The sequence below is a fragment of the Motacilla alba genome, chromosome 20 (genome assembly GCF_015832195.1).
Source record: "Motacilla alba alba isolate MOTALB_02 chromosome 20, Motacilla_alba_V1.0_pri, whole genome shotgun sequence".
Classification (NCBI taxonomy): domain Eukaryota; kingdom Metazoa; phylum Chordata; class Aves; order Passeriformes; family Motacillidae; genus Motacilla; species Motacilla alba.
This window is the reverse complement of record NC_052035.1, coordinates 2,281,596-2,304,173: the sequence shown is the minus strand read 5'-3', so window position 1 is coordinate 2,304,173 and position 22,578 is coordinate 2,281,596. Positions and strand designations below refer to the sequence as shown.

The 22,578-nt window shown below is 42.2% G+C and overlaps 1 protein-coding gene across 2 annotated transcripts; it reads left to right on the top strand.

The window, feature by feature from the left end:
- Positions 1 to 548: 548 nt before the first annotated feature.
- Positions 549 to 22,074, top strand: LOC119710231 (agouti signaling protein). 2 transcript variants are annotated; one of them, XM_038159009.1, is made up of 4 exons: positions 549 to 568; positions 17,623 to 17,825; positions 19,936 to 19,997; positions 20,969 to 22,074. In XM_038159009.1, the coding sequence occupies exons 2-4, from the start codon at positions 17,645 to 17,647 to the stop codon at positions 21,143 to 21,145; spliced, it is 420 nt and encodes a 139-aa protein (XP_038014937.1). In that variant the 5' UTR covers positions 549 to 568; positions 17,623 to 17,644; the 3' UTR covers positions 21,146 to 22,074. The 2 variants fall into 2 exon arrangements, with proteins under 2 accessions (XP_038014937.1, XP_038014938.1); XM_038159010.1 differs by lacking the exon at positions 549 to 568 and adding an exon at positions 845 to 895.
- Positions 22,075 to 22,578: the final 504 nt, after the last annotated feature.

The window sequence follows — 22,578 nt, the reverse complement described above, 5'->3', positions numbered from 1 at the left end:
AACCATTCCTTGTTTCTATCTATCCCCTCGCACAGAACTCACCCAAGTAGGCATTAAAAGCCCAAAAACCCAAGCCTCGTGACACACATGATACGCACATGGCTGCAAAATGGCCAACAAAAAGAATTAATATACCATGGAGATGTATAGTGTAACTCTTGAAATGATAAAGAGACATTTGATACGTCTTGAATAATCACACCCACATTCAGGTAAACTCATCTGGTTTTTGTACACGCCTTTATCAAGCTTAAGGAAAAAAGCTTTTCCTCCGTGGCATTTTGACTTTTAGTGACTCCACAGAACTATCTCATAGGAGTGGAGCTGATGGAAACCTCGCAGCTCCCCTGCCGCGGGAAGGGCCGAGGAGCGGTTCGTGAGGTGCCCGGCGCTCTCAGGGAGCCGGGCAGGGAGCCCGCAGCAAGGAGCCCGAAACAAGCGCCGCAGAGCACAACGGATGGGGCTGTGGCAGCAGGCCTCTTCCTCCCCCTGCTATCCATCCTCTTCTACCTCAGTGACAGGAAAATCCCAGCTGCAATCGCCTCTGCCTGAAGACGGGTCTGTCCTGGTGGGTTTCAAACGGGAGGAAAAAGGAGGGGCTGAGGGTCAACTTTCCACTGGATTTTTTTACCATGAGACAGCAAAGAGAGAAGGAGGGGGGGGGAAAAAAAAAAAGGAGGGAGGGGGTTCGAGGGGAGGACTGATAAAAAGCAGGAATTGAAGCAGGACAGGCAGACTGACCATCGGCGCTGCGCTCCGCGCTCGGGGGGCGCGGGGAGCGCCGCGGGCCGGCGGCCGCGCTGAGCTGCCAGGGCCCGCCCTGCCCGCCGAGCGGCGGGACGAGGCCGCGGCTGCCTGGGCCTGGGCCTGGTGACCAGGACACCCTTCTGCTTCGGTAGGACCAAAGCCCCGAACCTCCCCGGGGCATTTTCCTTGCGCTCCGCTCCCCGGACCGAGCCGATCCCCTGTGCTTGCCGCGCAGCGCCGCAGAGCTTTGCCTGCCTTTACCTCAGAGCAGATCTCCCTCACGGGTCTGGCAAGCAGCATCGTTTTAAAACTCTTAACTTTGTTATTTTACCATTTTGTTCTTCTGCATTTATTTGCTCCACTTTTCTGTTCTGCTCCAAAGCCTTCTTTTCCAGGCACTGCCTGCGGTTTAGGTTGTTTCGATTCTGTTTGGCGTTTCTGTCTCTGCAATTTTTTTTGTTGTTGCAAATTTTGCTTTTTCGTTTAGTCTACTTCTAAGGTTTTTTTCCCGTGAAATTATTTTAGATGTTACATTATCTCTCTTCACTCTTTTATTACATGATTTTAAAATTAATGACATACATTTCCTAAGCTGTATTTTTACACTGTTCCAATCCATTAGCTGTGTTACTTTATTCCCGTCTAAGTGCAGTAACTAAAATGATGATATATTGTTAAAATAAATCCCTATTTTCCCAAAGCTTTCCTAACTCCAGAAAGATAAGGGATTGGATTTTATCTGTTTTAGGACTGATAATATTTGTCTTTCAACATCAGACTGTAATTATTTTTCTGACTTACCCTGTCAGCTTTTGCTGTAGCACCTCACAAAACAAATCCTACACTTCACATATGCCATCATCCAGTCTTCCATTAGTATTCTTAATATTCTTTAATTTTGTGCGAGTTCAGCCAGCAATGGTTTCTTTACACAGTTAACAAGATATAAAATTCAGAAATCATTTCTGACTGCTGTTTGCAGCACCAGAATTTTTCTTTCCAACATCAATTTCTACTCAATTCTATCAATTTTATAGACCTTGCAGTCACTGGAAAATGAACAATTTTATTGATAATTTTACTGCAGTTGTTATTTTCCAAAAAGGACTCATTTCTTTCTGTTGTCCAGATTGTTGTCTACTTTTCCCTGCTTTATTTCTCCATCTATACTTTACAGCTCTCTCTTTCTGCTGCCTGTCAGCCCCACCATGAAGGCAAAGGAGAACTCACTGTGTTCGAAAGTGCCTTTGGTGCTGTGCCTGGAGATTTTGGAGTTTCTGGGCATCTTCTTAATGTGAGAAAGGCTCTGACCAAGGCAGGGAAAGTCCTGCAGAGGCATCACTGGACTGTCCCCCTGCCTGCCCCTTGAAAATTCCAGGTGTTTTATTTTGATGGGCTGAAGTCTCAAATTTATACAGTTTAATCAATCTCTTTCAGAAAGGTCTTTTGCAGCTTATTAGGGCTGGAGGGGGAGTTTTTGTCGTTTGTTTTTCGTGGTGGTTTGGAGCCTTTTTTGTTGTTGTTTTTAGTTGGGTTTGGTTTTTCTTTGGTTATTTGTTCTGGTTAGGGTTTTTTTCCCCGAGAACATCCCATGTTTGCTTTACAAATATCAGAGTTTCACTTCCCGATGCATTTCCCACTTCACAGAATAATTATTTTTTTCCCCACTGAAGCAGGCTCAGAAAGCTTTCACAGCATTCTAGTCCAAATGCAAAAATACACAAATAACAGTGTTTTCCCTAATTATCATCCCTTTATCTTGTAAATAAAAAAACACCAATTCACTGAAAACTGAAGGATTTGCTGGCTTAAATATAGATTTTTTTTTTCTTTAGCAATCCCTTCAATATGTTACACACAGACACAGAAGCAAAGATACACATTAATCAGTCCCCAGTATTTTGCAGACTGAACACCTACTAAAACCCTTGAATAAATCATTAACACCTTGTTAATTAAGTGTGCATGCTCATGGAGGGTATTTGCATAGAAGAAATATTAACTTATTTTAAAAATATTAATAACATTCCTTTTAAAAAGCAAATTTAATGGAAAAAACCCAACATAAGTGGAATAGTCTTTTTTTTTGTTTTGTTTCAATCAAATCAGACGTTTTCTCTTCAAATTTCTTTACTCGGATGTTAAACTTTTAATTTGCAATAAGTATATTGAATTTGAGTGATCAGGAAACAGAAGGCAGCACTCTGCCGGGAACACTCGCTATACCTTTTCCATTTGCTTCTCTCTGCATTTTGAAATGCTCATGCCATTAAAAAAAACATCCTGGGATAATGAGAAAGACATTACATTCCAAATAGTAGTGAATTAAGCATTTTGAATCCGTTCAACATGGTAACTTCAACTGTATGGCAAAATACGAAGAATGGGGTTTGTCCTCACAAGAGAAATTTCCTAGTTAAAAATGTCTGGTTGTGCACATCAGCCTCTTCCTATCTCCCTGCAGGGCAACATTTTAAATTAATTTTGCCATGAACTTTTCAAAAGTTGCCATAACGGAGGCGTTTCCTGCGCCAGTGGAAAGCAGCCCTGGAAGGCGGAGCTGTGCTCGCAGCAGCTGCAGGTCCCAGAGCCAGCTGCTGGTGGCAGCAGGGACGTTCTTCTGGAGGAACATTCTGGGAAGGCACAGCTGACAGAGACATCCATGTTTTTTGTGGGTGGAAATGTATTTGCTTAAAAGAAAAATTCAGAAAGTGGCCAGTTCCCGGTGGGGAACCATCCAGTGGCCCATAGTGAATCATCAGATAATCATCAGATGTAACACGTTACCATATATTACATATGTGTGTGTGTGTGTACATATATATATATATATATATATATACACACACACATAGATAATGTAATTAGATACATTATTTTTATATATAATATTTTTATATATTATTTTTATATATATACACGCACACAAATAAAATCCATGTATCTATTAGTTAAAATTCACGCTGAGCTTTTAATCATTTATATGCTGAATTTCAAGGCTTGTTCTTTCAGTATATTTTTAAGATTTTGAAATGGACTGCGTCAATAGGTCTGATTCAATACCTGGCACTCTGGAGGTAACTTTTATTTTCCATGACCTAAAGCAGTTTTAGAGATATCAAAATGCAACGTACAAAAAAACCCCAAAACCAAACCAAACCAACCAAACAAAAAAACCCAAAAAACAAACAAACAAAAAAACAACCAAAAGCCCAAACCCAGAAAAAAAAACCACAAAGCAAAAAAAAAAAAAAAAAAAAGGCAGCAAAAACAAACTGAAAAAGAAAATAAAAATTTAAAAAAAAGAAAACACTTGGAAATAAGTAAATATAGAGGTAGGTCAAGTTGGCAGGAGAACTGGAATGCCATAAGGGTAAAAGCAACATCTTTGTTTTCATGATTTTATGAGTCCCCAAAATTCCAGAGTTGAAGTGAACATCCATACTTGGGCACAGCTTCAGACTGGTAAGATGATAAATAAAACTGAAGTTCTAATCATTAGTCAGCTCATAACACAAACAGTGATGTAATATCCAACAATTTTGCTTAGAAGCTGTATTTCTTAGAAAAAAAATCAACTTTCTGTAGTAGAAAAGCCAAAGGCAGAAGTTCTAAAGTATAATTGTTACTGAACCAGAATGGTCCAAATGCTGGAAGTGTTTTGGACCTGGCTTCTACTTCTGGCAGCTTCGTCCCATTAGAGCTTTGTCATCTTGCTTGAAAACTCATTTTTCACCTCATTCTCATTCCAATCCTGCTAAGCACATTCAAGAACTGAGACACTCTCCATTTTCCCTTTGGAATTCCAGGAGTTGAGCTTTGAGTCTCTTTTTAGACATACTTTTCAATTTCTCTGGTTTATTCAAGCCCTTTCCAATAAATGAGTGGTGTTCTTGGAGTGCCTACCAGGCACAGCCACAACAATCTCAAACAAATATCCCCCCTCCTACTGAAGTTGCTCCAATTTTCCCATTTGAGAGCTCCATTTGCACTTTTGACAGCAGTGCTAGCTGTGAGCTCATTTCCACATCGATCCCAAACCCTTTTTCATTCCTGTTTCCTAGAACAGCATTTCTTAAATGCACAACACACTTTTTCTTTTTTTTTTTTTTAATGTTTGTCCATCGTTACTTTCTTCTTAGAATGTTTGTTATTTTCCTGTGGGCAGTTTGTCCATTAATATGCCACTTGCAGAAATTTGTCTTCATCCTTCCTTCCCACTTCTGGCCTACACATGGATTTCCCTCCTTCTGTGAAAAAGCTGTGCCTCACAGAGCTTTGTAGAGACAGTCCAGATCTCTCACTGATCTTGCACATATACCCAAGATTGCTCCAATGTCTTCCTCCCATATGGGACGCAACATCTGAGTCCCTGATCCCAGGATTTTCCACACACAGAGACAAGAGCAAAGCAAATAACCTTAGTCTTGTTTTCTGTTCCCTCATTTCTAGTGGAGGCACATGAGTACAGCAGGTAAAGTTTGCAGCTACTCCATGTGAATCCAATGGTTCTGAGCGTTCTTAAATGTCTGTGCCAGGGTCAGGATAACACAACTTTGCCAGGATGTAGAAGGAATGTCCAGAAACCTCCTTTTTTCCCCATCAGCAGCCAGGAAGGTCCCCTCTCCCTACCAGTCTGCACTCTCAGTTGGGACAGGCCAACATGTGTCACCAATATGCAAGTGGTGCCCTCAACAAGAAATCGTGTTTACAAACCAAAATTAATTTGAGTCAGACCCTCTCATTGAGGATGTCAAGGACAGAGGCAGGGATAAAAATAGGATGTTTAGAAACCCCATTACACATGGAGCACAAATTTAAGACTTTTAGGATTCTCTTTTAAATTTAATCCCTTAGTCATTGCCCCTTCAAGTTTCCCTTCAGCAGGTGTGTCTGCCATAAGCTAAGCAGGAATTCCTCCCTTCTCCAAGGCATCCAAGGGAAGCAGGGAGCCCCGGGTGGCTCTGTCCCAGCATCCTGATCCCAGGGTACAGCTGTGCTGTGTCAGAGCCAGCCCCATCACCTGGAGCAAAGAAGAACCACCCAGGGCCCCAACGAGTTTGGGTTACAGCATCCTGGATTGATCACCACGAGCAGCATAGCTGCACCCCATCTCCTGGGCATGTAGTGGGGACCTCTGCCATCAGCACAGCTCCCGTTTCTCACTCTGCTTCCCACCCTCAGCAAACAGGTATCACATGGACCTCGGCGCCTCTCCCGGCTCTGTCCTCTGACTGTCAAGCAAGATGCTTAAAACTGATCAGGAACAGCCAGACAGCAAATTCATTTTGTTTTTACCACCAGATATAAACTGACCATTGTTCTTAGTTATCACATTAACCCATGGCCAGAAGGATTGTTGTTGCCCAAAGGATTTCAGAGGCGAATCCACCATCAGTCTCCACCGGTCGCAGACCAAATATTCTATTAAAAAAAAAAAACAATGTCACATTTTAGATTTCTGCATTGTAATATAAAAGCCAATTTGTTTCTGAATGTACAAATGGAACAAACCCCAAAACAACAGAGGCTTCAAAGGGAATACCAACAGGAAATCTCACATATCCATGTCAGTAAAACCTGTATCCGGTCATGAACTGGAAGAGAGGAGAAGGACTTGTCAAAAACGTAGTATCTTACAAGACAAGGCAAGCCCTTACAAGACAGCAAAGGGATAAGTATTAAAACTAAGGATTTCTCTGGAAAGTGAAAATGAAGCAGCAATAGCTTGACCGCTTCCTCTTTCATACAATTTTCCAAGGCACTTCCCTGGTTTGGCTTCTTAAATGCTCACCCTTCTAGAGACAGTTCCACAGAGCTAGAAATCATCATATATTAGATTTCCCCCAAATGAGCTAGAAAGACTTAAAAATACAGAAAATGAGGAACAGGAGAGAATACTTAAAGAATGCTTTTTAAAAATCCTCTAAATCTCAGTATGAAGGCGTGAGCACATTTTCAAACAATCCAAGAGTCCCTTAGCTCCAAAGAACCCTTGAACCAGGAACACATGTCATTTCAAATGGACAAAATATTATAGGAGGTTGATGGTATTAAAACAGAATGCTAGAATTACTTAAAAAGAGGAAACAAAATTATAGTCTTCAGAGACAGCTTAAATTCTAGGCTGCACCTTTAAGGAAAGCTAAATAGCCATCTCAGATGAGGTGCTAATTGTTAAACTGGTGAAGCTGGGTGAGAAGGTTTCAGTAAGGCAGGGACTAGGCCGGTAATTATCACTGACTTAATGGCCCTGTGGGTAATTAAGCAACATAGTTCCAAGCCCTGTGGATAATTAAACCGTTGCATGGGCATTGGCTTGACTCAAATCTTAGCAAAATTTTGGAGTAGAAAGCAGAGAACTTGATTAAACGTGACTTGAGTGTAGTAAGGGGATTATTTGGCACAGTCAAGGTCATTGCCTCTGCTTATAATGAAAAATGAGCAAGCTGTACAGTAGAGCCATGTGGATAACCAAAGAACTGGAAGATAAGTCATTTATATTTAGCAGTTCTACAGGCTCAACCTGTTCACCTGAGCTGGAAGATTAGTAGGAAGTTGCTTGCTCATCTAGGCACCTCTCAAGAGGGAAAAAAGAAAGTAAATGCATTTTTCACAATGAAGAAGGTTTAGAAGGATTCAGTTCCTAGAAATTGAAATAAGACAAATTTAGAGCAATGAATTACCAGAGATGTTATCACTTGGTTCAGTTAAGCCTGAAATACTGAAATCTAGGCAGGGTCTTCAGCCTGTCCTGGAAGAAGTCAAACCATGTGATCCCAGTGGTTTTGTTTGCTTTTGCAAGCTGCAGCTTCATCACAGCTTTTCCCCCTCCTCGGTATTTAGCAGCACTTTGTTTATCCAGTCTTGTTCTGGGGATTTCAGGCTACTTTCTCAAGGTTCCTCTAAATTATGGGTTCAGTAGTCACTTCTAAATCCATTGCAAACAGTAATGAGCACAATAGCTCTGGTACAGGCCACATCCCTGAAACCATTTACAGGAGCCACGTGGTTCATCCCCATCCCTGCAAACAAGCTGTAGAATTCTTGGTTCCCTGGGCCTTTTCCACCTGGGTAGAACCCAGCTCACATCAGAGTTACTTCTTTGTAAGTATTTCTGTTATTAATCTATTTCTGGTTTTAAGATTCACTCCATCCTCATTTGTGGCATCTGACATCTGTATGGAAAGTGAGACAAGCCTTGATGGGGGCTTTTATGCACCATCACATTGGATAGCTCCTGGGAGGGTGCAGATTTGTCTGGTTTGGGGGCTCTTTTTGAATCTGTGTTAGTTTTAAATATGAGAAGTGTCAGAACAGACTGACTGACAGACATCTAATTCATTCCTAAATCTCCCTGACATTGGAGACTGAATAACAATCTCCAGGCAAGGATTGTAGTGCTGCCCTACCCTGCATGAGGCAAAGGTTTCCCTTTCGTGTCCTCTGAAGCTTTTCTCCTGTAATTCAAACTGTGGCTTGTTGTTCTGTCCATCCTGAATGAAGAACAGAGCATCTGAGCAGGGATAGCTCCAAACAGGCAGCAGGAGAGAACAGAACAAGCAGAGTCATTTATCCTGAGTTGTAGAGGCTGAGATGGACAAGTTTTTCTCCTACCAGGACTCTTCGGTCTCACCACAGCTGTCTCTGAAAGCCAGTGAATCTGGGCTCCTTGCTGCCATACATATAAAGTATGATTCCCACCTTTTTCACCTGAAATTTGAGCTATGATGGCACAGAGAACTCAGCTGAAAATCCTCCAGAGAGAAATTTGCTTTCTTCATTTCCAGCCTATCCAAGCTCAAGTGGTTTTGGTCTAAACAGTGTGGCACCTACCTAATTAGAGGGGGCTTGATAAACCAGCATAACTGTGAGAGAAAAATACACACAGGATGGTTTGAAAGAGTGTGTGCTGAGCTGTCCCCTCCCTCTCACACACACACACACACAGAGTTAAAAATGGTTGCATTTATATTGATGTACACAATAATATATACAGCATCTGTAAATCAGGGGTTTAAAATATATGCAAACTAAATTATGCCTGTCATTGCATATTCCTGCACTTGGCAAATCTTTTTATGTTGTCTGACCTTCTTAACTGCTCTGTAGACATCAAGGAGCCACAGAGATTTGGAGATCATAGGAAGGATTGATGCAAAAAGGGGAACTTTTGCTAGTGGAGTGTAAGGAAATTGGGTACAAAGCACAGGACCACTGGAGGTGTTGCTGGATGGCCTTTTATCTCAAGCAATTATTATTATTTGCTGGCATTCTTTCTGACTTGCACACATTTTTGCTTCACATTGGTGACCAAAATTGGACATGATTCTCTAAATGAAGACCAGTATGTGCATTATATTTTGAACGCTTTCATATTTCAGTTACAAAATACTTCTCTAGACACACCCTACAATTCAGTTGCCTTTTTATACACAGCTGCATCATATTCTCACTTTTGGTCATGCTGTGAACAATACAGCCATTTCTTCTTCTATAATTTGAAATCCAGAAGTCGTTACCTTCAGAAATTGGTGGGTTTTGGCTCTCAAGTTAAAGTGCTTAAATGTGACTCTGCCCTGTTGCATCTCATTCAGTTTCACTGCTTCATTCCTCAGGATTATTCAGCTGGAGATGCTAAGGACAAAGGTGGGGAAGCAATGAAAGTGTGCAAAGGAAAAATAACTAAATACATGGCAGGCAAGAGAAAGCTGCCAAAAGGGAATTCTGTCAAAAGTAACAGGGCACAGTGGATGGCTGAAAATGAAAGAAAACAGAATGTAGGACTAAAAAATTGAAATAAAAGGAGCAAGAAGGGTAGATTGAGTTCAGTAACTTAAAAAATGTTAAGGGTAAAATTGCACAGAAACATATTGCATCAAACACTACAGAATTCTCTCTGGTGCAGTTCTGTCTGCATAACAAACACAATTCATTTTAGTGAACTGATTGTGGGGTCAGTATAGGGGAACTAGAGAAGACACAGTTCCTCTTGGACCAGGCCCCTGTTCTTGGGAATGACAAAAAATACACAAAAGACCAGACAGAATTTGGAAGAAAGAGCCAAAGGAATGAGAATGAGCTGAGGAAGGCCTCCAATGCCACTTGTCAGTTTGATTTTGGTTTTTTTTCAGGCTTTTTTTCAGTTTAAGGGTGAAAAGGAGCAGAAATCTGGATGTAACACACTGGAATCCCATAGAAATCCCAATCCTAGAAATTCATGTCCCTTTTTTTTTCTGCTTAAAAACAAGTGAGGATGACACCATTTTATACAGATGAATAAGGATTTAAACCCATTTTATTAAAAGGGAAACTGAGTTCTTTCAGCCACCTGGCCACTGCAGGGAGGAGTTTGGTGTCCTGCCATCCCACCATGCTCCGAGTGAGGGTCTTGCACAGGCAGGAATGTCCCAGTCTAGCAGCATGTGAGCACATGGATGAAATCCCTGACTGCAAGGGGAGTAAAAACCAAGCTTGACTTGCAGCTCTGCCTCCAGGGTCATTCCTGGGGAGCCAAAGGGAAATTATGTGGGCTGGAGGAAAACATTAGCTGGTAGCTTTAAGTAGGGGTATTAGAGGAAAACTAAAAATAGCCTCAAGTGTTACCCTTAAAAGAAAACAGACTTGGACCTAATTTTGTTTGAAAGTCTGAAAAAAGTTTGATTTTCAGCTGCAGACATGGCTGTCTCCATAGACAGCACATGGATCAGTTTTAACCACACCAAGTTTATATTTAGACCCAAGCACCACAACTGAATGCTTTGCATTTTTTAAAAATGAGCCAAAATGCAAAGGTAGGACATGAAATAATGAATTAAGTGTGAGACTGGAACACTCTTGGAACCTGCTTTCCACAACCATGGGCAATCTTTTATGAGCAAATCAGAAAAGAGATGTTAGAATGAAAGATGTCCAGAAATAAGTACACAAATAGGACAATCCAATAGTGACATTTATCCTGGCTCTTGAATAACAAAAACCAGATATTGGGGGATGGAATCAATAATCATTGACTGACAAATGAGGAATCATGTGCAGAACAAACACAACGTCTCTTGCAGTTTGTGTAAATGCATTTGCACAGTGATTACTGTAGTTATGTGTACAAGTTAACCTGAATTCCTGATTCAATGTTAAAACCCAGTGGGATTAGCACTGAACTGCTCATGGCTCCCAGAACAGCTGAGTTTGGCAGAACTGGTGTAATTATAACCCCAGTGATCTGAGCTAATGAAACACAAACCCTGCAGAGAAATGTCCATGCAAGCACTGGGGCTGAGGACAAGATGTCCATGCAAGCACTGGGGCAAGCACTGGGGCTGAGAAATGACATTTCTCTCCAGGCAATGTAGTGGTATTTATTATCCTGCATCTCTCTGTGCTGCAGGAAAGAGGAAAACTGGGAGTATATTGAGGTTTTCTGTTATGATCAGTAGCAGATGGGGTACAAGGGGTATCTCCCAAAGGGAAAATACTGAGCCTGCAGTGAAGGTCAAGTGGAAGGGATGGATGTGCACACAGAGACCTCCCTTACTGGGAAATAGCCTTCCACTCTCCTGGCAAAGTCACTGAAGGTGAAAAGATTAGAAAACATTTGGAAACTGGCTTCCTGAGCAATGCCAGAGAAAGCCTTCATCTCAGTCTGTGGGCAGGCTGTATTAAACAACCTGCTTGGGTCCTCCTCCAGAAACATGAATGGTGGCACAACTGCCAGGTGGAACTTGAGTAAAACATGAATAGATCCAAATGCTGAGGAAAACATATTCCCTGGTGTGGAATCAGAAAATCATGGAATCACAGAATGATTTGGGTTGGAAGGGACCTTAGAGATCATCCAGTGCCACCCCCTGCCATGGGCAGGGACAGTTCCCACTAGACTAGTTGCTCCAAGCCCCGTCCAGCCTGGCCTTGGACACTTCCAGGGATGGAGCATCCATGTACCTGCAAAATTAGAAATTCCATTCATTTTTGTTCTTTTGGATGTGCTCAAGAATTTGCCTTTTGCAATTGGATTTGAAGAGCATGAAAATGCTCTAAGAACTAGACCAGAACACAACAGGGTAACAGGAACATGCTGGATTTTCCCTTTTCATGCTTCCTAGGATCTACTTCAACACATGAAGGGCAGACCCCACCCTAACCCAGGTGGAATTGAGCCTGTGTTGAGTGTATTTCCAATCTGCAGAGTCACATTTCCACATTAAGGTCTCCCTCAACTTTCCTCTTATTTTAATAGTGTGTTGAAAAAAGGCAGATGTGCTGGGTGGGGATGGCAAAGAGCTGTTCCAGGGAGGCATGGGAGAACATGGGGAGGGGATTGAGGAGTTCGGGTGTCCACTCAAACACCAAAAACTCTCTGCAAGGTCTGACCCTGTCACTATTCTCTCAGAGGTGTATGGCAGGCCCACGCCAAAAAGGGGCACTGAGATTATCAGCCCAGTCCCCCAGCACTGAGTGAAACAACTGAAATTCAGTGAGGTTCAGGTCAGAATCCAGCAGAGCCGCCAACAGGGTTCTGTGGTCAAGCAATTTCAATTGCACAATTTGCATAAATTTGAATTTAAATTATTTTGTGGTTTAAGGAGGAATAATGGCTGTTTCTGTGGTTTTTCTTATGTGTTTTCACATCTTTACAGCCCTGGAAAAGCACCTATCTTTTCTGTGTGTATTCTGTGCAGTTGATCCTAAACTGTTAGGAAACTTCCAAGGCAGAGGAAGCCTTGTGGCTGGGTGAGCAGAGCTCTGCCTGGGGCACTGGTGATTCCCATTTGTCTCAGGGGGATCGTTCCTTTCCCTCCGAGCGCTCCTTAACACACCGTTTCCCTTTTTACTGCTATTCCTTTGCTGAAGCCTGAGGGTTGAGTTGGGATTGCTCTGCTGACTGGATAGGATGGTTCTAGGTGACCATGGAATTCCCTCAGGAGGTCCTCAGTCATCCCGTTAACTTCCATGTTTCATTTCCCAAATTTTTCAGTCTCTCGCCTTCTAAAAATCTCAACACTTTTCAAGGCAGCCACTAATTCCTGGGTTTTTTCTTGCATTCCCTTTTTTTTCCTGTCCTCTCCTATGGTTTAGTGGGCATGGTGGTGTTTGTTCAAAGGTTGGACTTGGTGATCTTGGAGTTCTTCCCCAGACTTAATGATTCCAGGATCTTTTCAAAGCAGAAGCTCAGCAGCCCAGTGTAGGTGAAGATTTACTGAGTGTAAACTGGTTTTTTGTATTTTATAGGCCTTTGTTCACCTACTTTACCATCTCATTTTCCCAAGCAGCTGTTTTCAGCTCTGTAGAAAGATGCTGATTAATTTGTGAGTCAACCTGAAGTTGTCAGAAAATCTGTCTAAGAAAATTTCAACTTGTCCCTTCCAGCATTCGTGGCAGACTTTTTGCTTTAATGTCTCACAATCTTCACTCTGTTGTGTATGAAGATGAATCTCTGAACAGAGTGAAGTCAGCTGTGACAAGAAATAAGTTCTCCTCAAAAGTGTTGAATATACCAGGGTGTTTCCAAGCAAACCAAATTTCCATGAAGACTTTTAATATGGCACCACAAAAAAACTGAACTAAAAAGAGAAAAATTATGGTTCCCATCATCTGTTATTTTCCAAATTTACATTCGGGAAAAATGTTTGTGAAAGACAACAATTGGGGTAGAGATTAAAATGCTTTATTTACATATTGAATATAATAATCCAAAGCAGAGAGGCAATGGCACAGAAAAGGGTACTGTGATCTCTGATGACAGTCAAGAAACTTTCAAATGTCTGTCTTTGTTTTGGTTTTAAATAAAATTTGGTCATTCCCCCGGCAATCAAGGCCATTGCAACATATTAACTATTTCCTTACATAATTTGCTAAACTGCAGCTAAAGTTCACTTCTTAAATTTCATTGCTGGGCAAGACTAAGTCTCCAGAACCAAAAATTAAAAAATCATATGTTAAAGTTCTCCTTGCTCATTTTAGTAACATTAGGGAAATTGGAACCCTCCTCTCAAGACTCCACTATTAAAGCTATTTATTCTAAATTGTTAGGGGCTCTAAAGGAAAATAAACTTTCAAATGTAAGTGCTAAGAGAGAAACAGATGTGAAGACAGCTAGAGGTAAGGAAAATAGTTTGATTGCTTTAATCAGCCTTTGATGAGTCCCAGAAGGAAAATAATGGGCAAAATGGAAAAGTAAGCCTCTCTTTAATGCCAGAAGAAGAAAACAAACTTAGGGAAGGATTTTGCAATACGATGCAAAAGAGGAAACCCAAGATCAGTCATAGAGTCATGGAGTATCCTGAGGTTGGAAGGACTCACAAGGAACATCAAGTCCAACTTCTGGCCCAGCACAGACACCTCAGCAATGCCACCCCGTGCCTGAGAGCATTGTCCAAACACTCTTCAAGCTCTGGCAGGTCTGGGGCCATGAACACCTTTTTACTCTACTTCTGATTCCACTTTTCTCCTCCTTCATCCCTCCATGAGCTCGGCCCTCACAGACTCCGCTGCTCCAGGGAGCATTGCTTTTCCAGCCAATGGATAGAATTTTGCAGAACAAACACAAATTCCCCAAATATGTGCAATTTCCAAGTTCAAACACTCACCCCAGAGCTGTACAATCCCTACCACCCAAGTGCTTGTGATTAAAAACCGCCATGTGCACCAGGAGTCAAAGCAAGCCAGGTTTGCATTTCTGCCCCAGCCATGGTTCAGGTGTTGCTGTTTGAAGTAAACAGATGTCAGCTGTAAAATTTTACTGTTTGCTCAGACAAAATCACATCTAATGGCAATTTTGCTGCGATAAAGACAAGGAAATACAACAGAAACAACATTTTGGGATGGAAACTTGCTTAAATGGTACGTTGGGGACAGGCCAGTGTGGTGTCCATCAGGCAGCTTTGTGGCAGCCAAAATTCCGGGTGGGCAGCACACAGTGACCTGAACACCACACCTATCTTACAGAGTGTATCCTGCAACAAGGCTAAAAAGTTACTTTAAAAACTAAAATCTGCAGCATGAACACCGCTGTGTGCAAGGCACAACAGCTTCCAGCTCACAGCTTGCTCTTGTCGTTCCAGCTCAGGGCAAGGAAAGAATTAGAGCCCAAATGTCTCCAGCCACTTGCCACAGACCTCTGTTGTGGAATTGTGGAATAGATTGGGTTGGAAGTGAACTTTAAAGGTAATTTAGTCCAACTCCCCTGCCATGAGCAGGGACATCTTCATCTAAATCAGGTTGCTCAAAGACCCTCTAACCCAACCTTAAATGTTTTCTGGGATCAGGCATGACCACCTTCCTGGAAAACCTGTGCCAGTGTTTTATCACCCTCACCATAAAAAATTTCTTTCTTCCCTTTAAGCCTAGATCTGAAAAATCAGGAAACTTCAAGGTATAGCAGGCTAAGACTTTTAGGCAATATATTATATATAACCAACTGTATTTTTAGAAAACATAGACAAGCTTTTGGGCACACAAGTCATTATTTAGTTCTTGTATGAATTGTAAACATCTGCCTAGAACATGAACATCACCAGGGATACTCAGATTGGTAAAATCTGTTAGATGAAAAGAAGTTCCAATTGTGAGCTGAATGGTTATGACCTAATGGCTATTTACACACATAGGTATGTGTTAGAGCAGTTTTTAGGAAGCATCAAGAAATCTCAGTGAGGTTTGGGCATCTTTTGTAAAAGGAGATGGGGAAGAGCAAATAAAAGGGCAGCTCCTCTGAAGATAAGAAAAAGTAGGATCCTGACCTAGCACATATTTTCACATACTCCCATTATAAATGGGCAATTCCCACAGGCCAGGGCTGAGCTTCTGTACAAGAGTTTGCAAGATCAAAGGAGGAAAAGAATTAACAAAGAAGTGTCACCTTGTTACTTTACTAAACTGTAGTAACTGAAAATTCAATTTTACCATGACAACAAAAAATTCTCATGGCAGGACTTGTTCCTTTGGTTACTGGAATTTTTAAAGTCTTCTAAACAAGATGCACTTTCTCCTCTCAGATTCAGAATCAAATCAAAAGCTCTTCACATCTGATATGATAAAATTTTAATCAACTCATTCAAAGGAGACTCCTACCCACAGCCATGACTCTGTTCCAGCCAGGGTCTGAACTTTCACATCTGCTTTGAATGACTCCAGCTGTGCAGCATTTCAGACACAGCAGCACTGCCTCCCCAGAGGTTAATCCTCCCCTGTAAAACTCCAGGCTCAGATACATCTCTTTCAGTTGCAGCTCATGCAGATGTATAAACCACAAAGAATCCAGCACGTGCATCCCTGCAAATCCCAATGGAGCCCAGACAGATCCAGGAGTGAATTATGGACTGTCAGAATCGTTTGGATTGGGAGAGACCTTAAAGCCCATCCAGTTCCAACATGGACAGGGACACCTTCCAGTACCCCAGGCTGCTCCAAGCTCCATCAAAGCTGGCCTTGGACACTTCAGGGATCCAGGGGCAGCCACAGCTTCTCTGGGCAACCTCTGCCAGAGCCTCGGCACCCTCTGAGTAAAGAACTTTTGTCTCCAATCTAAATCTCTCTCTTTTAGTTTAAAACCATTCAGCCTTGTCCTATCACTCTCCGTCTGGATAAAAAGTTGTTCTCCCTATCTTTGATAAGGGCTGAAGGGGTTCTCATGTCTCCCTGCAGCCTTGTCTTCTCCAGGCTGAACTCCCCAGCTCCCAGCCTGGCCCCAGAGCAGAGGTGAGTGTCCTCATGGCACAGCTACAGCCACCAGTGGATGCAGCCTCGCTCCCCCCACCACTGATTTGGCACAGGAACATGGTGTGCAGAACAGACAATTCCAGAACTGATCCCAAGCACCTGGAATTAGAAGCGTAACAGTGACCATCTCCCAGGGAGGAGTGGGTCAGTGGGGCTATAAAAGCAGGTGTAGAACAGACCTGGTGTAGCAGCAGTGACCAGACTGAAGCCCTCTCAAGGCAGAAACTCTTCATCTTTTAACTCCCCAGTAATGAAGTCATTACAACCAGATGAATGGCCCAAAACTCTTGGTTTCACTCACTCTTTTTACTGCATCCAGCAGCTTTTCACTGACACAAAGCCACCCATAAATCTGGAGACTGGCAGTGCCTCTGGGGGAACGAGACTCCCATAACCCTGACAGTGCAGAAAACTGATGCACATGGAAATAAAAAATCAGCTTTGAAATACAAGAAAGTACAAGAAAAGGAGTGCAGGCTGGTGACACGCTCTGTGTACCCTGCAGGGACTGTCAGCTCAGGTGAATGGCCACGCTCCACAGCTCAGGTGCCTCCATGAGTATCCCCGAATCCCAGACTTTGCCACATCTTGGAAGTTATTCAGCACATAACCCCAAGGCACATGAACAGTTTACAGCACTGGGCTTTTATAACTCACATGAGTTATGGCTGTGATTCATATGGGATTAGAGCAGCCACTTTGAGGTGTAATAAAACAAGATATTACTTCATTATTTATTTTTCAGACCAGAAAATTAACAGGAAACACAGTTGGGGGTAGGGAGTGGAGGGTTTAAATTGTCATTATTCTTTTATGTTTTCTAGCACATTTTTTTTAGACAAGATTTCCTAGGAAAATTTTGATGATGTGGTTGAGTTTCTGCCCTTGGCCATCTAATAACCATTATAAAGCTCAGTTGGGAGGACCTTCACATCTTATGGGGAATAAACCTTTTGTGAAAAGAATCAGGAAAAAATAACATCTCGGGGAGTTGTATTTGAGATAGCATTGTTCCACTCTTACAACTACAATCTTAGGTATTCCAGTACCAGATGCAAAGTGCTGGAAATAAAATAATTGTCAGAGATTTGTTGCTAAAGCTGCACAACGTGACAGAGAACCATTGCAGAGATTCATATCCCCGCATCACTTCTACAGGTTTTGACCAGCTTTGGTTTTCATGACAATGGAATTTTTCCTCTCCACCATGGCAAGAAAGAACCTCTTCCTCAGCCTCCTGCTCTGCTACAGCCTCTTCAGGGCTGCTGATTCCCACTTGGTCATTGAGGAGAAGACAGAATGCAACGTGTCCAGGAGGAGCAAAATGGACCTCTCAGATCTTCCACCCATCTCCATAGTAGGTGAGTAAAACCTGCCCTTCAGTGCCAAATTAACAGGATTTGCAGGAAACGCTGCTTTTGATTATTCTGAATTATTTGGATAACTTTGCTTGGCTTCATAGGGCACAGAACTGTGGTGGCTGCAGCACCCAAGAATGACAATGTGGTAAACCTCAGTTTAAGGGAAAAAACCCCAATTTATTTCAGTTTTACAGTTTTCCCTTCAGATGCCATCACACTGTAAACCTGTTTTATATTGAAGAGAAGTGGTCTTGTGCTAATATGGGAAACAACCTTGCTTAGACAATCTTATGCATATGAGAAAAAAACATAATGTGAGGATTTAAGGGTCTGCTCTTGTGGTAGAAAAATCAACAGTATTAACAGGTATTAATATAACCTCAGTTTACCTGGTCTTTAAACAGGGGAAGAAAAGAGCACTGCAAGGGAGAGCCAGGGGTCATTAATTTATCTGTCCAAGACAGGACCAACTCTTTCTCTACAGTTACTGGCAAATGTCCCCCTGTCCTGTTTAGGAAGAGCCTCTTTAACTCTTTTCTTCACAAAATTCTTTCCTCATGTCTGCCTTAACTCTTTCCATGTTATTTATACCAACTTCTCTCAAGAAACTCACGGGTGTTTGGAGTTAATCAGCTACAGAACATTCATAACTGTATCAAAATGCTAATAATTAAAAAAATAAACCTTCTCTTGTTTAGCTCCTTTCTGCACATTTTTAGGGCTGTAGTTTAAAGCACTCTGGTTCTTACCTTGTTTCCTGTGTTTTCTCCATGCTCTTGCTCCGGACAACATATTTTTAAGGAGAAACAGTTGCCCCACACATGCATTTCTAAAAAAATCTGAAACTCTGAATCCTGAGTTAACTCAATGTTGTTTAACTGAGAGTTTAGCAGAGCTTGTGCTGTTCTGCAGCCTCCCAAGCTGTACCATTTCAGCGTCCTTGTGATCCTTGATGCCTCCACTCTCACAATTCCCACAACTTTTTCATGTCCCAATTAAAATCAGAACTATAAAATGCAATCCCTTCAGCTGATATTGCATCTTCTCACAGAAGTGAGCCCATGCTTTTGACATGGCAGGTGGGCTGAGCTGTGACACATTTCTCCCCAGTGCTTCTTAGAGATGCATAACCCTAGCTTTTAGTAATACAAGAAAAATAAATGAAACCCCTCAAACCAGCTCAAAATATTTGTTCTTCATTTTACAACTCAGTAAATCCTAGCAATTATAAAATATTCAAAAATGTGTTGATAGAGGATCCTGGAATAGATAAGGAGCCGCCATTCACCGGTGGGGATATGGATGGTTTTTTATCTCAGTCATCCATTTCATACAGGTAGTGCTTATTACAGAACTCACACACCCAGAATAAAGGTATCAAAAATACCACAATGCCTTTGTGAGCTGGGAAGTGTCTCACACTTTTAACACTCTTGCTGTGTTAGAGCCCAAAACAAGCCCCAAAACAAGCAATTGAATTTCCACAGTTATAAATATCTCAAATTAGATATGGTGACAAATACATAGAGGGAGCAAAGTTACAGGCATGTGAATGAAACACCTTTGCAAGTAACATTATGTAAAATGAGGTCGTGGGGGGAGAAGGAACAATGAACTGCAGAATGAAAGGTGGCATCACAGATGCAGAGTATATGCCAAATCAGCAGAGTTTTTGCTTGTGGAAAGCAGTGTACACTTGTTAATTCCTTCCAAAATTATGCATGTAGCACCACCTTTTAACAGAAGAAATTACAGAATTCTAAAGGTTTTTCCTATTTTTCTTTATGTGGCTACTGTGCATGAGCACCCCAATCTTTTTCACAGAGACCTTTAATTTTATTTCTCTGAAATAATTAATTGTTTTCATCTACCAAACAATGCGTAAAAACTCCCTTCTAAAATACAAATATCAGTGGCTCTTCTGCTTCACACAAGCAGCAGTGACAGAGTTCAGAGACTGAATTGAGATGAACATCACTGCAAAACATGCAGCAATGAGGTGGCAATGCAGGTTATCTGCCTCCTCTCGCACAATAGATATTTCAATATCTCATTGAAATAACATTCTGTAAAACTGATTCCACATTTTCCTGTGCTATTCTCATTGAAGATTTAACTAGAAAATCCCAGAAAGTCAGCAGGAAAGAGGCAGAGAACAAGAAATCTTCCAAGGTAGGTGGTTGTTCAAAAAACTTTGTTGGATTTGAACAGTTTGTTACTTCTAGAGCTTCCCTTGGAGCATTCATTTGAAAGGCTTTTACTGTCATTCCCTGATTTAAATACATACAGCTTAAAGCTCTAAATGTGGTAAAAATAGATGTGAAACAATAATGGTGGAAAGAAAATTAGAAGATGTGGCTGCCCCATCCCTGGCAGTGTCCAAGGCCAGGTTGGAAGGGGCTTGCAGCCACCTGGGATAGCAGAAGGCATCCCTGTGGCAAGGGGTGAGATGACATGGGCTTTCAAATCCCTTCCTATCCAAAGAATTCCATAACTCTGAGTTTCAGAAGTGCACAGGGTGCCTGCAGCCACTGGGCTCCAGAGATCCCTCCCAGGTCCCAGGCACATGCCGAGCAACCCAAAATTTTCCACCTTTCCATGTCCACAGCAGAGAAGCTGCACTCCTGGGGGGGATGAGAGGCCTTTTCCCACTCCCTGAACTGTGTGTGCAGGGGAGGATTCCCATGGATGCAGGATCACTGGGCTCATGAGGTGGAGCACTGCCAAATCACTGCCCTGCTCTCTCAGCTCAGCAAACAAGACTGACAGGGAGTTTTCACTCATCTGAAAAGCTGAGAGATCCAAACATGACACCTTCATTGGTTTTATTGATAACTTCACCATCTGAGTACATTTTGGCACCAATGTACTGCTCCCAGTTGTGCAATTCTTTACTGCTGCCACTCTCCCTCCTAGAGACCCTTTCCAAAGCTCCATCCAGTCATGGTCAAAATGAGGTTTGTCATTTTGATCAGAAGGTTGCTCTCAAGCCACCCTTTCCCATTTCCCCGCCCCACCATGCCTCTGCATTGCTAGCACAGCTCCCACTGCCACAGCCAGCTGCTCATTCCCCCAGAAGCTCCTGCTGTTCACCACCCTCATTTCACCTGTCTATGAATTCTCATGTTTTTTTTTTCTTCCAGAAAAATGCTAAACGCAAGATATCTCCAAAGCCAAGGCCCCCACCTGCTGCTAACTGTGTGCCAACCTTCAAAACCTGCAAGCCACACTTGAATTCCTGCTGTCACTACTGTGCTTTATGCAAATGCAGAATCTTCCAGACGATCTGCCAGTGCCTGATGTTAAACCCCAAGTGTTAAGCGAAGTCAGAAACACTGCAAGCCTTCTGTCTTTCATTAGCTTCTCAAGTGCACATTTCAAATTGCCCCATGTCTCTAGTAAAAAAATAGAGAGCTCTGAAGCTTGAATTTACCCCTCTTAAAATTTAATGGACAGTCGTTATTATGGGGTTTATGTTATCACAAGCTGGATGTTATTTCAGGAAGCAGACAAACCAGGGAGATTGGCACTGATTAGGCATTTTTAGCGAAAGAGCTGTGTTTTATGATGAGTTCTGGATTCCTGTGGGTTTGAGCTTTTATTTGAAGGGTCATATTAATGCCAGTCTGCAGAATTGTCTAAGCAGCACCATAAAACCTGCCCCCACGGCACCCAAATGGCCACTAAAACAGGACTGGTTAGGCCAGTGAGGGACTAGAGCTGGGCTTTGCCCACAGGGACATCATCACCATTCAGCACAGCCAAAGTGTCAGGCTGAAAATGCAGGGTTTGGGTTTAACTCCATTTTCACATATTCAACAAAAATCAGGACAAGAATTTATGTAGGTTATTCCACCTGCAAAGATGGACCCAAGGCTACAAGGACATTTTTTAGTCATTCTCAGCTAAGCATTCACCTTCAGGGGTTTCGGTCATTCTGCCACCAGGCAGTACCTCCCAGGGGTATGACATATATATATATACTTAAAACCTAAATGTATCCATGCCTTGGAATATAAAAACCAGATTTTTTTTTTTCTCCAGTCATATGTGTAGGAATCAACTCTTCAGCCTTTCTTCTCCTGCTGCCAAGGACGCTGCATGTACAGAGCCCAAAAGCAGGAAGACATATCTGGAACTTTGAGGAAGAAAGGAAAGATCAGCAAAAGATGAATGTATGTCCCACATGTACATCTTTAAGCAAACCATTCCAAGCAATCAATTCTTTGCCCTTTCTTGCTGCAGGAGCTCCCAGAACCATCTCCAAGTTTGAATTCAGGCAGGAATATCGAAGAGCTGCAGCAACCAGGGGAAAAAAAGTACATCCCATGCTGTATCAAGACTTAAAGGCTCAAAAAAGAGATGGCTGAAGCTCAAGGCAACAGAAGATTTCTTTCTCTTGTTCTTGAAGCTCTTTGTCTTAAATTTGAGGTATCCAAGATGGCACAGAAAGAAAACCCTTCTTGGTTAAACTCTCAGGAGAGCAAGGAGGGAGCAGACGCAGAAAATGTCCCTGACACTGAAGATTTTTTATTTGCCAGACTCCAGCTCTTGTTTTTTACCTCCTCTGTTCTATACTTACAGTGTCTCTCCTCTGCTCCCTTACTATTTTTTCTCCTGCCATACTTCCTTGTTTTTAGTGTTTTCCCTTTATCCAACTGCTATTCTTAGTTACCACAGGAGCACTCCAGGGCCAACCCACATCTCCCATGTTCTCTCCACCTGCCTGCACCAGGGTCCCTTCCAGTCCTCT